The sequence below is a fragment of the Saccopteryx bilineata genome, chromosome 2, assembly GCF_036850765.1.
Source record: "Saccopteryx bilineata isolate mSacBil1 chromosome 2, mSacBil1_pri_phased_curated, whole genome shotgun sequence".
NCBI lineage: Eukaryota > Metazoa > Chordata > Mammalia > Chiroptera > Emballonuridae > Saccopteryx > Saccopteryx bilineata.
Genome location: NC_089491.1, coordinates 143,306,487 through 143,322,695, shown reverse-complemented (window position 1 = coordinate 143,322,695; position 16,209 = coordinate 143,306,487). Strand labels below are relative to the sequence as shown.

Below are 16,209 nucleotides of genomic sequence, written 5' to 3'. Positions count from 1 at the left end.
ACTTTTAGCCCTGCCTTGTGTCACTTATTTCAATAAATTGTACTGTCTTGTTGCTTCATGTGCCTTAGTTACGACCTTTGTTTACTGCTTAGTTCATTATTAAACTTTTCCCTTGACCTGATGTCAATAACGGAAACAACACTTGTATTCACAGAATGTTTAGCACAGACCCTTGTATATAGTTAAGTAATCTTTGTTTTATTCATAACTGGATTGCTGGAATGTAGAACAGTGATTACTTCAGAAGAGACTTTCAATAAAATGTGTTGATTGACTATACCTTTCTGTTACATTCATAGTTATTGAGTCTCTGATACCTGCTAACATACTCTTCCTGATGTTGACTGTATCTGCTTAGACATCTGCCTCCTCCTTGGCCTATTCCTGATGTTTTCTGCCTCCTGATAGACCGACTTATTGTCACCTGCCTATATGCATGGTTATCTTCCTATTACATGATACCCCCTGATTGTCAGAACCTCCTGAATCTATTTGGTCTTTAGATCTTATGTTTAGCTGGATCAGATATTTAGGAAGCCTAGGTAGAATTTTTTAAGAGCTGTTTAAAGTTTTTAAATTATCAATATTTTTAAAAAATGATTTTCTGACTATGGTTGCAGTACATAGTAGTCAACCAAATAGCATCTAGATCTTTTGACAATAAAGTACCAGAGACAGTGATGTAATAGCAGTCAGTGGCCTCATAGGGATCCTGTTTGATCTGCTTTCTGCACAGCTGCACTCTGTCATTGAATAAACTGTGGGGGAAGAGAGTAAAAAGGACAACTGTCTATATATTACTGTTTCTAGCAACAGAAGAATAACTATCCCTAAACTTTTAAGTGAAACATATTTAAGTATATACAGTGATTTAGAATGTTTCTACTAATATGTGAAGAAAAGGAAAATACCAAGTCAATTTGTTATATATACGATGTTTCTTTTCCTTTAAGTTTCTTATACAGTAGAGATTAATTTCAATTAGAGAACATCTGAACCCTTTGTGAAATAAAAGCATATACTCTATTTGTGCCCATTATGTGGGTGTTTGTGCAGCACTTTTATTAGCTTCAACAAATAGGTTTATTTATTAGCTTCAACAAATAGGTTTATTTTTGTTTTATGACATTTTGTTCTCATTTGTCAGAATTGTCTTATATTATATCTTCCTATGGAAAAATAATTTTTACTATTTACAGTTTAATATAGCTTTAATTTCATAGTTCAAATATAATGCTTTTATATATCATAATGGCAAAAAAATGACATGTCCTGAATATATTTTTATATTGTATACTATGTATATGATATTTTTAGTTCCTATTTCACAACCAGTTTTGCAGTATTTCAAATTAGTGATTTCTTGTAGGACTTCAAAATTACTATCCATCAGAACTGCTTTTGTTCCCTTAGAACAAGTGTGACAGTGGCCATCTGTCTGTGTACACTTTCTTCCTGTCCCTGAGGAACCTCTTTTAAGTATTCTGCCTGGTCAAAGAGACTGGAGGATTAGATGTGATGTTTTGTTTAAGTGGAATAGCATTTAAATAGGTAGGGACAGGAAGGAAGAATTGAGCAATTGTTTCCAAATGGGGTTAAGAAACTGGGCATGCAATATAAGCTACTAATTTATCTCTTTAAACTAGAAACAAAGATTTTTAGATACTACAGTGTCATTGAAATTTTACTTTCTCCATAGTATCTTGTCAGGTGCCATCATTAATTTTTCTTTCTTTCTTTTTTTTCTTTTTTGTATTTTTCTAAAGTTAGAAGTGGGGAGGCAGTGAGACAGACTACCACATGTGCCTGACCGGGGTCCACCCGGCATGCCCACCAGGGGGCGATATTCTGCCCATCTAGGGCGTTGCTCCATTGTGGCTGGAGCCATTCTAGCGCCTGAGGCGGAGGCCATGGATCCATCCTCAGCACCCTGGCCAACTTTGCTCCAATGGATCCTTGGCTGCAGGAGGGGAAGAGAGATAGAGAGGAAGAAGGGGAAGGGTGGAGAAGCAGATGGGTGCTTCTCCTGTGTGCCCTGACTGTGAATCGAACCAGGGACTTTCACACGCTGGGCTGACACTACTGCTGAGCCAACCTGCCAGGACTGCTATCATTAATTTTTTTTATTTTTTTATTTTTTATTTTTCTTTTCATTTTTCTGAAGCTGGAAACAGGGAGAGACAGTCAGACAGACTCCCGCATGCGCCCGACCGGGATCCACCCGGCACGCCCACCAGGGGCGGTGCTCTGCCCCCCAGGGGGCGATGCTCTGCCCATCCTGGGCGTCGCCATATTGCGACCAGAGCCACTCTAGCGCCTGAGGCAGAGGCCACAGAGCCATGCCCAGCGCCTGGGCCATCTTTGCTCCAATGGAGCCTTGGCTGCGGGAGGGGAAGAGAGAGACAGAGAGGAAAGCGCGGCGGAGGGGTGGAGAAGCAAACGGGCGCTTCTCCTATGTGCCCTGGCCGGGAATCGAACCCGGGTCCTCCGCACGCTAGGCCGACGCTCTACCGCTGAGCCAACCGGCCAGGGCCTCTATCATTAATTTTTTAAAAAAGTTCAGCTAGGTCAGGATTGATGCTTGCCCTGAAAACGAGGAGACCTCTCTAAAAGATTTGCCATATTAATGGCCTCAAACCAAACTAAGGACTACAGTAGTCAAGTGCTTTTTTTAAATTAAAAATGGTTTTTTTTATTTTTTGTGACAGAGAGAGAGAGAGAGACAGGAGAAAATAGGGACAGATAGACAGGAAGGAAGAGAGATGAGAAGCATCAGTTCTTTGTTGTGGCACCTTAGTTGTTCATTGTTTGCTTTCTCATGTGTGCCTTGACTAGGGGAGTTACAGCAGAATGATTAACCCCTTGCTCAAGCCAGTGAACTTGGGCTTAAGCCAGTGACCTTGGGCTTCAAGCCAGCGACTTTTGGGCTCAAACCAGCAATGATGGGGTCATGTCTATGATACCATGCTCAAGCCAGCAACCTCATGCTCAAGCTGGTGAGCCCATGCTCAAGATAGTCACCTCGGGGCTTTGAACCTGGATCCTCTGCATCTCAGTCCGATGCTGTATTCACTGCGCCACCGCTTGGTCAGATGATAATGACTTGATTAATTTTCCTTGTGTTCTGTCACTTTTTGCTTTTTATATTTGAAGCCATATTATTGGGTAGAGAGATTAAATTTTATATTTTTGTTTTATTGGTCCTTTTATTAGTTTTCTATTGCTGCTATAATATATTAACACAATTTAAAACAATACAGATTCATTATCTCCCTATGTTGTGGGTCAAAAGTCCAAAATGGATTTTTTGCTGAGCTAAAATCCAAGGTACTCCAGAGATCCTAGGAGAAAAATCCCTTTCCTTGCCTTTTCTAGTTTCTGTCGCTGTAGTCTTTTATTCCTTGGCTCATGGTTCTTCCTCCATCTTCAAAGCCAGCAGTACAGCATCTTTAATCTCTCTGTTTTTACCTTCATATTGTGTTTTCTTTTATATGGACTCTTGTGGTTAGATTAAATTATATATCTAACATGAATACCTGATATATGACAATGTAGGATAATCCTTCAACTAGAGATCCTTAATTTATTTATATCTGCAAAGTCATTTTTGCCATGCAATGTAATGTTTTCACGAATTTCAGGGATTAAGACCTGGATATCTTGGTGTGGGCATTATTTTGTCTCTCACAGCCCTGTTATTATGAAATACTCTTCCTCTGTGTCTTTGGTAATATTTCTTGCCATAAAATTAACTTTATTTCTTATAGGGTTCATTGAGTTAAATCTCTGAGTTTATGTCTTTCAGCAGGTTTGGAAGTTATTTGTTCGTTGTCTTTTCAAATATTGCTTCTACCTCATTTTCTTGCTCTTCTAGGACTCCCAATTATACAGATATCGTGTGTTGAGAGTGTCTCACATCTCCGTTATGTTCTTTCTCTTCTCATTATTTTTTTCTTGTATTTCAAATTGGATATTTTTCTATCGATCTCTTTCTTGAGCCAAACATGTCTTCTTTATCCAAACTGTTGTTAAACCTATTAGTTCTTAATTCAGATAGTATATTTTTCAGTTCTAGAATATCCATCTATTTTTCAAAATTGAAATAGAAATTTTCTAATTTTTTATCTATTTGTTCATCTTTTCTTTAATATGTAATAGTTATTTTAAAATCCTAATTAGCTAACTCCTGTGTCTTGATCATCTGTGGATTTGTTTCCATTATCTGTTTATTTCATTTTCTCTTGATGACTGGTCACATTTTTCTTCTTCTATTACATATGTCTTGACCTTACTGACTTTATCATGAGTAAAACACAATGCAAGGAGATTTTTGTTTGTTGGAATGAGGCTTGGGTTAAAAGAATGAGAATCACTGTCAATACTATAGTAGGGACATAAGGACACCTGCTTGATGCTTGTGAAGGAATTGGGAATCATGTTTGTTAAAATGATTGGTAGAGTAGAGCCAATTATCGGGTTTTCTTTAGAATTTTGAGAGAGATTGAGTAAGCTGTGCTGTTTTTTGTTTTTTTTTTTTAAGTTTATGCCTAGAAAATTTATTGAGATAATTTTCTCTAGTATTATCTTATTTATTTTTATTTGTTTACATTAATGTTAATATATTATTTATATACCAAACTGAATTTATATATATTAAAAAATTTATTTTTCAATTATAGTTGACATTTGGTATTTTATATTAGTTTCAGGTGTACAGCAATCACTGTAGACAATTATGAAATTGTGTGATATTGAACAAGTTATTTAACCTCTTATTATCTAAGTTTCTTCTTTAAGATGAGATAATTATAGACTATTCCACCGAGTTATCTTGAGGATTAAGTCACTATGTCTGGCAGCATAGGAGGTGTTCAATATGTGGTGGCTGTTATTTATTTGAAGACTGAGAATAGGCTGTTGGATTTGGTTACATGGTAGCCATTAGTTAATGTCTTTGTTTGGTGGGTTTTCAGAGTTTGATGGTGAAAAACCTTAGTGGAGGAGGCTCAGGAGAGAATGAGGAATTAGAGATAGAACAATAGGCCACTATTTTGAGATAGCTATAACAGGGATTAGAAAATGTGTAGCCAGAGGAGGTCACGAATTTGTGATGGATTTAAAACGTGGTAGTAATAATAATAATAATAATTAGAGTAATCTTCACAGCAACTCTATAAAGTATGTACTATTTTAACCCCCATTGTAAAAATGAGGAATCTGACATAAAGAGAGAAATGCAATTATACAATGCTTGTACGCTGACAATGATCTAGTAGGGAGGCAAGAATGCAGGAGCCAAAGGGTTTATTCCAGGAGTCAAGTTTTCAAGAAGGTGAAAAATGATGGAAAGCAATCTACAAGTGGAGACATTGAAAGCAAAGTATATAAGCAGAAGTGGGGGGAAAAGGTTTTATTTTGACAATTTGTCCTTTCTCATTGACAAAAGAAACAAGGGATTAGCTGGGAGTGGGATTGGAGATGTTCGAGAAGAAGCAGTGAAATCGTTATTTTGGAGAGTGAGTAAAACAACTTGGGGTAGGGATGAACTTTTTGGTAGTGTTAGGGGCTCATTTGAAGATTGTGATCATAAATTTAAAGTGAGGATGGTGGAGGTGGAGAGAAAAGGCAGCTAGGCAGCTCAACAATTTTGAGAAGATGTAAGAGATAAATTAACATGGAGAAATAAAGAAAGGAATAAGACAGTTTTTGCCCTTGAAAAGCTTAAAGTCTACTTGCTGAGTAAAGTGGTGCACACCTAAAAGGATACATTAGTAAACAAATGACAGATGCCAAATGGATTATCTAGAGACCATTCAGAGGAGGGAGGGAACGCTTTAGGCAACATGGGTGGCTTAAGTAAAACATGAGCATTGATTGGGCAAGAAAGTATTTGAAGATGCCCAAAAGATAATCATTTAGTATCTCTTTAGTTACTATATACTATAGTATATGTATTTATATAAGGTATATATATTATAAATATATAATTTTGTTATATATTATATATGTAATTTTTTACAAGCTATGTTTTGTAACTTCAACTTTCTATTAGAATTTACAAAAGTGATTTTTTAAATTATTTTTTTAGTATTTTAGACTTTCTTTAAATATTCTAGCTTGAATATTCTAAGCTTCCTCGGCCTTTTGGCTAAGGTCAAATGTAGCTTTTTTTTTTTTTTTTTGACTTGAACATGAAGGGTGGCCAGAAAAGAAATATATAAAAACAAGCATTACATATGAGAGAGAGGGAAGATTATTTATATACAAAAAAAAAAAGTCAGTCACATAATTAATACAGTGATGTGTTTGTAACTGTTCTGTAACTATTTTGTACACTGTTGAGTGAATTTATTTTTCTTACTACATACTTTTTTTCTTATGGCCTAGTTAAGTATGACCAGCTCCATGTTTTCAGCTATTTCACCGAACAGTCAGCCTTCTGTTTCAAACAGTGGAGCGTCTGTTAGTAGGAAACACGCAGCAATGATGTGGGGCTTTGCTTAGTAGTTTGTTCTGGAACTTTATATACACTTTTATAAAGCAGCTGCAAGGAAAAGTGTGTGCAGCGTTTTGTTTCTTAAGTGTTAATGTAAGAAATGTTTAAATAACTGGATGAAGTTTTTTAACAGTTCTTTATTTGACTGGTACTATTTAATTTTTTTCTGCATTTGAGTCTTGTTAGATGGCTGCAGTTTTACATAACATCGTAGATATTTTTATTACATAAACTTTTTTTTTACATAGATATTTAAAATGTTATGGTTATTTTGGTACAGATACATTTTTGGACAATAAATAAGTATATTTTTAAATTAATTTTTACTTCTAAAAATAGCATTTAATATTAAAGACAATTTACAAAGTAAATTTTCAACTATAATTTTATCATATAAGTAGCTTTAAATTCTCCATTACATATTTTAATGGCATTCACTATATATTTTTTAATTTGAGAAAAAGGCCTTATGAAAATTTAATTTACTTAGGCATAATTTGTTTAATACCATGCATTTGAAATTTATGTTAGTTCAGTAAGGAATGTATAATATTTGGAATAGTACAGATCAGGGGTCCCCAAACTACGGCCTGTGGGCCACATGCAGCCCCCTGAGGCCATTTATCTGGCCCCCGCCGCACTTCTGGAAGGGGCACCTCTTTCATTGGTGGTGAGAGGAGCATAGTTCTCATTGAAATACTGGTCAGTTTGTTGATTTAAATTTACTTGTTCTTTATTTTAAATATTGTATTTGTTCCTGTTTTGTTTTTCTACTTTAAAATAAGATATGTGCAGTGTGCATAGGGATTTGTTGATAGTTTTTTTTATAGTCCGGCCCTCCAAAGGTCTGAGGGACAGTGAACTGACCCCCTGTGTAAAAAGTTTGGGGACCTCTCATACAGATATTGCTTAAATAGTATGTAGGTATCACTAATTTTATATTGAATTTGCCAAAAAGAACTCTTAAAAATTTATTTTCATTGTGTTGTATTTGGCTCAAAATGCTTATTGCATACTTCCCAACTTCTTTTTTTTTTCCAGTGAGAGGAGGGGAGGCAGAGAGACAGACTCCTGCTTGTGCTCCGACCAGGGTCCACCTGGCAAGCCCACTAGGTGGCGATGCTCTGCCCATCTGGGGCGTTATTCTGTTGCTCAGCAGCCGAGTTCTTAGCACCTGAGGTGGAGGCCATGGAGACATCCCCAGTGCCTGGGGCCAACTCACTCCAATGAAGCCATGGCTGCAGGAGGGGAAAGGAAAGAGAGATAAGCGAGAGGGTGGAGGTGGAGAAGCAGATGGATGCTTTTCCTGTGTCCTCTGACTGGGAATCGAACTTGGGACATTCACAAGCCAGGCTGATGCTCTACCACTGAACCAACTGGCCAAGGCCTCCCAACTTCTTTTGTATGTGTTTTTCAGTTATAAAAAATATAACTTAGATTATTTTTAGCACTACATAAGATAGTGAAACTAATAACTGCACCATGTTATTCTTTCTTAATTTAAGAATATTTTTAAATGAGCTGGAAAATGCAGTAAATATTCTATAAGATCTTTTACTCTTTTTTTAAAATTTTTTTTAAATTTAATTTTTTTCTGAAGCTGGAAAAGGGAGAGACAGCCAGACAGACCCCCGCCGGCGCCTGACCGGGACCCACCCGGCACGCCCACCAGGGGGCGACGCTCCGTTGCGACCAGAGCCACCCCAGTGCCTGGGGCAGAAGCCAAGGAGCCATCCCCAGTGCCCGGGCCATCTTTGCTCCAATGGAGCCTCGCTGCGGGAGGGAAAGAGAGAGACAGAGAGGAAGGAGAGGGGGAGGGGCGGAGAAGCAGATGAGCCGCTCTCCTGTGCGCCCCGGCCGGGAATCGAACCGGGACTTCTGCACGCCAGGCAGATGCTCCACCACTGAGCCAACTGGGCAGGGCCGATCTTTTACTTTCTAATCAATATTTTTTTTTCTGATCTTATTTGCTAGTAAGGTCAGAAGAATGAGTTGATCTTTTCCCGTAGTTTAGTGGCTTTTAGATCTTAATGTGTGTAAAAATATCCTGGGTGCTTGATAAATTTGTGCAACCCAAACTGAGCCCTGTAGAAATTCAGATTTACAAGTCAGCATGTTAAAGAAGCTCCTAGGTGATTAGGATATATCTGGTCCATTGAGAAACTGGCCAAGTGGCTGTTCTTTAACATTAACTGAATACTCACTAATCTTCATTCAATGTTAATTTCAACATTAACTCGATTTTTTTATGAAAGTATCAATACAAGTCTTAAAAGGAGCAAGACTCTTCAGTTGAGCTGAAGTTATTTAAAAAACTTACATGAAAGTATTTTAGCTATTTTAATAGCTTTGGAAATTACAAAAAGTCTCATGTTTTGAATGGATAACATTGTATGCACTTTTTAAGAGTTCTATAATTTAATAAAAAATATTACATCTTTTTGCCATTTTATATCCATGATAAGCCTGTGAAGTAGGTAAAACAGGTATTATTATCTTTATTTTGTGCATTAGAAAGTAGGCTAATGAAAGTTAAATGACATGCCCGAGGTCACGTAGTTAATAAGTAGCTGAGATTGACTAGAATATGTCTTCAGTCCTGGACCAGTGCTTTTCCCATGATATCACATCATATGAACAATCTAAAACTGAAGAGTTAAAACAAATGTGTGTGTAGACTTATGTATATACATATTGCATTTAATATGTTTATTCACATATACATATACATCATCAGACATGATTAAAGTTTTCCAATAAGAAAAGCTAGCATGGCTGATTAGGTTTTAGAATATTTTTAGATAAATGTGCTTTATCTTACAAACTCTAGACTGTGAGTAGTGTAAGGGCATGGACTGTGTTATATATCTATTCTCTAATTGCCTAGCTTACTGTTTTGCACAGAGCACCCAGGTGTTCCACAGGTGTTTGATGTACAAACAAATAAATGAATGAATGACCTTTAGGCTCTTGTGTCAAGAGGGAGTGTTTGAAGTTTTTTGATGTGTATTCTTATCTTAAAGTGGGAAAGACTGATTATTGGGTTCTTGAGTTTTAAATGGGGATGACACATTCCTGAATCGTGAATATACATGTTGTGCCAGTTCTCACAAGCAGATGCCAAACTGTGCTTCAAGAATTCTTACACAACAGTGATAAGAAGCTAGTTTTCTTTTCTCTTGTTTTTGATGGATTATAGAAATAATTTTTAGGTCCTAAACACATTTTTTTCCCAGTAATACAGTGTTTGTTACCAGGGTAGAATTTAATTCTTAGTAGAGAAAAGAGGTTTCTTTTATCAATATTTAAAAAATATATTACAACCCTTTAGAGAATATCTAAATATTTCAATAAAATATTTCTAAACCTAACGAACCTTTAAACTTCCGTTATAACTTTCTCCTTGGCTTTCCAGAAAGAAATTGACCCACATTCTCCTCTACCCAAATGGTTTTGGTAGCTCCGGAAGATTTCCGGTATTCTGGTATATGTTTAGTAGAGCTCTTCTTGTGCTATGTAAAATAAAATGTTTTTAGTTTCTCTTCCTAAGTGTGTAAAATCTCCTAAAATGCACAATCACCATTCTTTTTCTAGAACTAGATCATTCCTTATACCAATTATTCAGAATGTTCAAATAGACAGTTTTTGTGGGTGACTAGTTTTGATTTTGTTTTATCAATATATATAACTTTCTGTTTACAGGAGTAGTAGGAAGAGTGAATGAATCAAACATATTCAGTGTATTTCTATGCGGAGTTGCATATTTGCAATTCATAACTAGCTTGGCAAGAAGTACATTGAATCGGTGGTTTAAAAAACACTTTGGATGAACTGTAATTTTCATTTATGTCTACAGTTCCCTTTTAAAAAATATATGTAATTGATAAGTGCATTTATCGCTAAGCCTGAATTTCTATTTCCAAAAGGTAGACACCTACCTTTTCTGGAAAAAAGACTTGATAATTTAAGAAGAGGAAACACATTAAACGTTTCTCATGAAGACATGCTTTTGATTGATATTCTGGGCACTGGTTTTGATGCAGCACTGTTTGGCACTCCGCCTGGCGTTCCGCCCATGCACTCTCAAGTTCTTTGAGTTGCCTCAGTAAGTATCTGTAGAATCATGGGAACTTGGCCTTTACTGTTGTTGATAACATTTGACTGCGAACACCCTTTAATCCTTGCCATACCAAACTTTTGTCTAAAGCATTTTTTTCAGTGTAAGAAATGTTTTTCAAAAATTGTCTTTATAAATAGGGTAATTGAGCAAAGGATTTACTTTCAAATTTTGCTTTTCAACCACTGTACTTTCCCATTTATTATTTCTGTTGACCTAATAAGTTTATTTTCCAATATAATTCTTTCAGCTTTTAGCTCTTCTGAAAACTGTAGCTTGTTACTATAGCAACTATTTCTTACCAATGTTCTGCTTTTCCTTGCATACTATACTTTTTTTTTTTTTTTTTTTTTGTATTTTTCTGAAGCTGGAAACGGGGAGAGACGGTCAGGCAGACTCCCGCATCCGCCCGACCGGGATCCACCCGGAACGCCCACCAGGGGCGACGCTCTGCTCCTCCGGGGCGTCGCTCTGCCGCGACCAGAGCCACTCTAGCGCCCGGGGCAGAGGCCAAGGAGCCATTCCCAGCGCCCGGGCCATCTTTGCTCCAATGGAGCCTTGGCTGCGGGAGGGGAAGAGAGAGACAGAGAGGAAGGAGGGGGGGGTGGAGAAGCAAATGGGCGCTTCTCCTATGTGCCCTGGCTGGAATCGAACCCGGGTCCCCCTCATATCAGGCTGACGCCCTACCGCTGAGCCAACTGGCCAGGGCCATACTATACTTTTTGACGTTCCCCTGATTTCCTTTGGATTCCCAAGCATTTTTTATATTCCCTTTTGTAGTACTTATTTTATCGTGTGTTTCTTAAGGAACATAATCTGAATTCTCTGAAATGCAAGTTCTGTGAGTGTAAACTCATATCTTATTTATCTTTCTTTGTCACCTGTACCAAACACAGGGTTTTCAAAAATGCGTGCTCAGTAAATATTTATTCTTTTAAATTAAGTTAATCTTTTAGTGTGGTTTCCATGAATGTAATTCTATAAAAACCACTTGTCTCCAGGTGCCTTTGTAAAAACTAGATAGAAGATGGTTTTCTACTTTGATAAAATTAGCCATTTTCTTTTAGATTTTTTTGGCTCTTGATTTCAGATGCACCATCAGAACTGCATATCTTTGGTGGTATCTTGTTTTCCTTTAGAGATAAGATAGTCTTCAGAGCTTCATTCTAAGTCATCCTTTATCTGTGTACCTGGTTAATACTGCTTGATACTATTAGCAAACCTCTGTGATGAGCAAGAAAGAAGCAGCAGTTAAAGACACTCTCCTTCTAGCATTAAAAAGATCCTGGGCTCGTCTCTCCCTCTACATTACTGAAAGTAAGGCTGAGCATTGACTCCTGGGTAAAGAAAGTTATGAACAATGGAAAATAGCTTTGAAGCCATGAACTGGGTTTTTTTTTACTATAACCAGGAAAAGTCCTTTGTTGTATCACATTAACTCTGCTTTGTATCTATATTGCTGTTTTCACTTATTAGCAAAAGAATTGGCCCTGGCCGGTTGGCTTAGTGGTAGAGCGTCGGCCTGGCGTGCAGGAGTCCCGGGTTCGATTCCCGACCAGGGCACACAGGAGAAGCGCCCGTCTGCTTCTCCACCCCTCCCCCTCTCCTTCCTCTCTGTCTCTCTCTTCCCCTCCCACAGCCAAGGCTCCATGGGAGCAAAAGATGGCCCGGGCGCTGGGGATGGCTCCTTGGCCTCTGCCTCAGGTGCTAGAATGGCTCTGGTTGTAACAGAGCAATGCCCCAGATGGGCAGAGCATCGCCCCCTGGTGGGCATGCCAGTTGGATCCCGGTTGGGCGCATGCTGGAGTCTGTCTGACTGCCTCCCCGTTTCCAACTTCAGAAAAAAAAAAAGAAAAAAAAAGAATTTTATGTTGCTCCTGTACACAGGAAGCACAAATGGTAAATGCAATATATACAGAATTGATAGATGATGCTATTCATTCCTATTCTTTGCCTTTGAGTGCAGTAAGATTTGGAAATGTTAATTGGGGTGGAGTCACATAAGAACATTTTGAAAATCCTTTAACTTCTATTAAATAAATGCTTTTTACTTGTAGTTATCAGAAATGTGAAATCCATCTTTCAGAAGAGCCAATTAGTGACTTACAGGCAATTGTTAAGAAAACAGTGTGATTCCGCTTCTATCATCAGTTCTCTCAGCCTAATTCTGTCCTAATAGAAAATCTGACTTTCATTGCTGAAGTTGTCACGATTTTAATGAAGTATATTTCTAAATTACAGATGAGATACTTGCTGGCCATATGACTTGGGATAAATGATCTCTCAGAGTTTCTGTTTCCTAATTCATAAATTGAGGGCACGAGCTCAGGGTTTTTACATTATTTTCCCTTTTGCTTAGCTCCAGTGATGCCTCCAAGTTTTCTGTTTATCTTGTCCCTCCAAGTATCTGTATATCAGGACCCTGAATCTAAGCCTTCTTAACGATGAACCTGTGCATGTAATTTATCTTTTTCACAACCATAGAATGTCGGTACCTTTCTCCTTGTCTTAGGGACAAGAAAACCGAAGCACAGGGAGATTCATTTACTTGCCAAAGTGCACTGAAATGTATGGAGTGGCAGAACCAAATTTCAAATTCTGATCATTTCATCTGATACCCTGTTCCCTGTTCTTGGCCACCTCACTATGCCAATGTTTTCTATACACAGAGCTCATGTTTTCTTTGGTGCAGGCAAGTCTCTATATGGATTTTCTCTGGTATTTCCTCACCTCTTAATTACATAATCTAGTGCATATCAATACTTGAATTTTGACTGAGTCTCTAGTATTTCTTGCAGGACTGCCTGAAGGACCTACCTTCATAGAGAGCAATCTCCATAATTATAGGGTTAGCTCCGGTCCTGAGTCTCAGGTCCTTATCTTTGCTGTAGTTATTGAGGCACATCATCTGGAATTTGAGGCCAAGACGCCCATCACTTTTTTTTTGTTTTTAAGGAACATAGACTATATACGGAAAGTATAATTCTACTCATTTCTTAAAACTTGTTATTATATATGTTTAGAATATTTAGAAAAAGATATAAGAAACTTGCATTCCTGTTTAGTGACACTATTTTCATTTTTATGTTTAATATGGCCAATGAATTCTGCCTGTGTCTCACAAGCTATTCACTGGCTACTTATCTATGCTAATACATCTTAAAAGTTTCACCTATGCCTTATTAACTACACACTTATTCATCTCCTATTGCAGAATTAAATATTTTAAAAAGTATATGCACATTATTGGACCTTTACACTTGCTGTTCCTTCTTTTGTGTATAACATTTCTCCTTCACATATCATGGATGATACTCTAAAGAGTAGCATGACTACTCTTTCTTTGAGCTTTTACTCAAATATTATTTTAAATATCATACCGTGATAATGAGCTCTTCTCTGACCACTCTCTATGCAATAGCAACCTGCTTGTTTCCTCAACCCTGACACTCCACTCCAGGGGTCCCCAAACTTTTTACACAGGGGGCCAGTTCACTGTCCCTCAGACCGTTGGAGGGCTGGACTATAAAAAAAACTATGAACAAATCCCTATGCACACTGCACATATTTTATTTTAAAGTAAAAAAAAAAAAAGGGAACAAATACAATATTTAAAATAAATAACAAGTAAATTTATTTATTTAAAGATTTTTTAATTTATTCATTATAGAGAGGGGAGAGAGAGAGAGAGAGAGAGAGAAGGGGGGAGGAGCAGGAAGCATCAACTCCCATATGTGCTTTGACCAGGCAAGCCCAGGGTTTTGAACCAGCAACCTCAGCATTTCCAGGTTGACGCTTTATCCACTGCGCCACCATGGGTCAGGCCAAGAACAAGTAAATTTCAATCAACAAACTGACCAGTATTTCAGTGGGAACTATGCTTCTCTCACTGACCACTAATAAAAGAGGTACCCCTTCCGGAAGTGTGGTGGGGCCGGATAAATGGCCTCAGGGGGCTGCAAGCGACCCGTGGGCCGTAGCTGGGGGACCCCTGCTCTACAACCTTTTCTGCTTTAATTTTCTCCAGTGCATTTATCACCACTGAACATACTATACACTGACTTCATCCTCACTGGAACATAAGCTACTTGAGAGTGGGTGCTTTATCTTTTTTAGTCAATGTTCTTTCTCTAGTGCTTAGCACACAGTAGTTGTTCAATTAGTATTTGTTTAATAAATGAATGGAAACTCTAGCCGGTTGTCTCAGTGGTACAACATGAGCCTGGCGTGTGGAAGTCCTGGGTTCAATTGCCAACCAGGGCACACAGGAGAAGCGCCCATCTACTTCTCCACCCCTCCCCCTCTGCTTCCTCTCTATCTCTCTTCCCCTCCCGCAGCCAAGGCTCCATGGGAGCAAAGTTGGCCCTGGCACTGAGGATGCCTCCATGGCCTCCACTTCAGGCTTTAGAATGGCTCCAGTTGCAATGGAGCAATGCCCCAGATGGGCCGAGCATCACCCCCTAGTGGGCATGCCAGGTGGATCCCGGTCAGGTGCATGCGGGAGTCTGTCTGGTCTCTCCCCCCCCCCCACTTTGGAAAAATACAACATAAATAAATAAATAAATAAATATGAATGGATGAGGAGCAAAATCATTCCTTGGGGATTCATTTAAAATAGTGGGATTGTTTTTCTTTTTTATTTAATTATTTATTTATTCATTTTAGAGAGGAGAGGGAGAGACAGAGAGAAAGGAGAGACAGAGAGAGAAGGGGGGAGGAGCTGGAAGCATTAACTCCCATATGTGCCTTGACCAGGCAAGCCCAGGGTTTTGAACCGGCGACCTCAGCATTTGCAGGTCGACGCTTTTCCACTGCGCCACCACAGGTCAAGCATTACTCCTCTTTTAAGCTGTTTTTCTTTCTTAAAAAATTGTGTAGTCATAAGGAAAAGCTTTGGTTATAAAGGTTCTGAAGCTACTTAACCTGGCTGTCAAGAAACATTTTAGCCCTGGCCGGTTGGCTCAGTGGTAGAGCGTCGGCCTAGCGTGCGGAGGACCCGGGTTCGATTCTCGGCCAGGACACATAGGAGAGGCGCCCATTTGCTTCTCCACCCCTCCGCTGCGCCTTCCTCTCTGTCTCTCTCTTCCCCTCCCGCAGCCAAGGCTCCATTGGAGTGAAGATGGCCCGGACGCTGGGGATGGCTCTGTGGCCTCTGCCCCAGGCACTGGAGTGGCTCTGGTCGCAACATGGCGACGCCCAGGTTGAGCAGAGCATCGCCCCCTGGTGGGCAGAGCGTCGCCCCTGGTGGGCGCCCGGCCGGGCGCATGCGGGAGTCTGTCTGACTGTCTCTCCCTGTTTCCAGCTTCAGAGAAATGCAAAAAAAAGAAAAGAAACATTTTACAATATGAGATGGTTAAGCATATAATAAATATTAACATTTGAAATAAATAATAACTTTCTTAAAGTTTATTTGAGAGCAAAAGGATGATTAACATTAGTTACACTTTTTGAACCTTTGGCTCTATGGTAAACTAAAAATAATTTTTATAATTATTAGCAAGTATTTATGGAATATACCCTCTTTCCAAATATTACAAAGAATGGATTTTGGGATTAAAAGATTTACCTTCTTTATATGGGAAAACAGATACATTCA

The 16,209-nt window shown here is 38.5% G+C and overlaps 1 protein-coding gene across 16 annotated transcripts in view; it reads left to right on the top strand.

The window, feature by feature from the left end:
- Window positions 1-16,209, top strand: part of KIF21A (kinesin family member 21A) — a 156,465-nt gene that overhangs the window by 32,218 nt on the left and 108,038 nt on the right. For 8 of the 16 annotated variants that reach the window (XM_066258111.1, XM_066258105.1, XM_066258104.1 and 5 more), the window contains exon 1: window positions 10,457-10,601. The exons of 1 other annotated variant lie outside the window; for it this stretch is intronic. In XM_066258111.1, the coding sequence (XP_066114208.1) occupies window positions 10,534-10,601 (68 nt within the window). In that variant the 5' untranslated portion in view covers window positions 10,457-10,533. Of the gene's footprint in view, window positions 1-10,455; window positions 10,602-16,209 lie in introns of those variants that run through there. 7 more of the 16 variants (XM_066258108.1, XM_066258107.1, XM_066258103.1 and 4 more) reach the window with 2 other exon arrangements.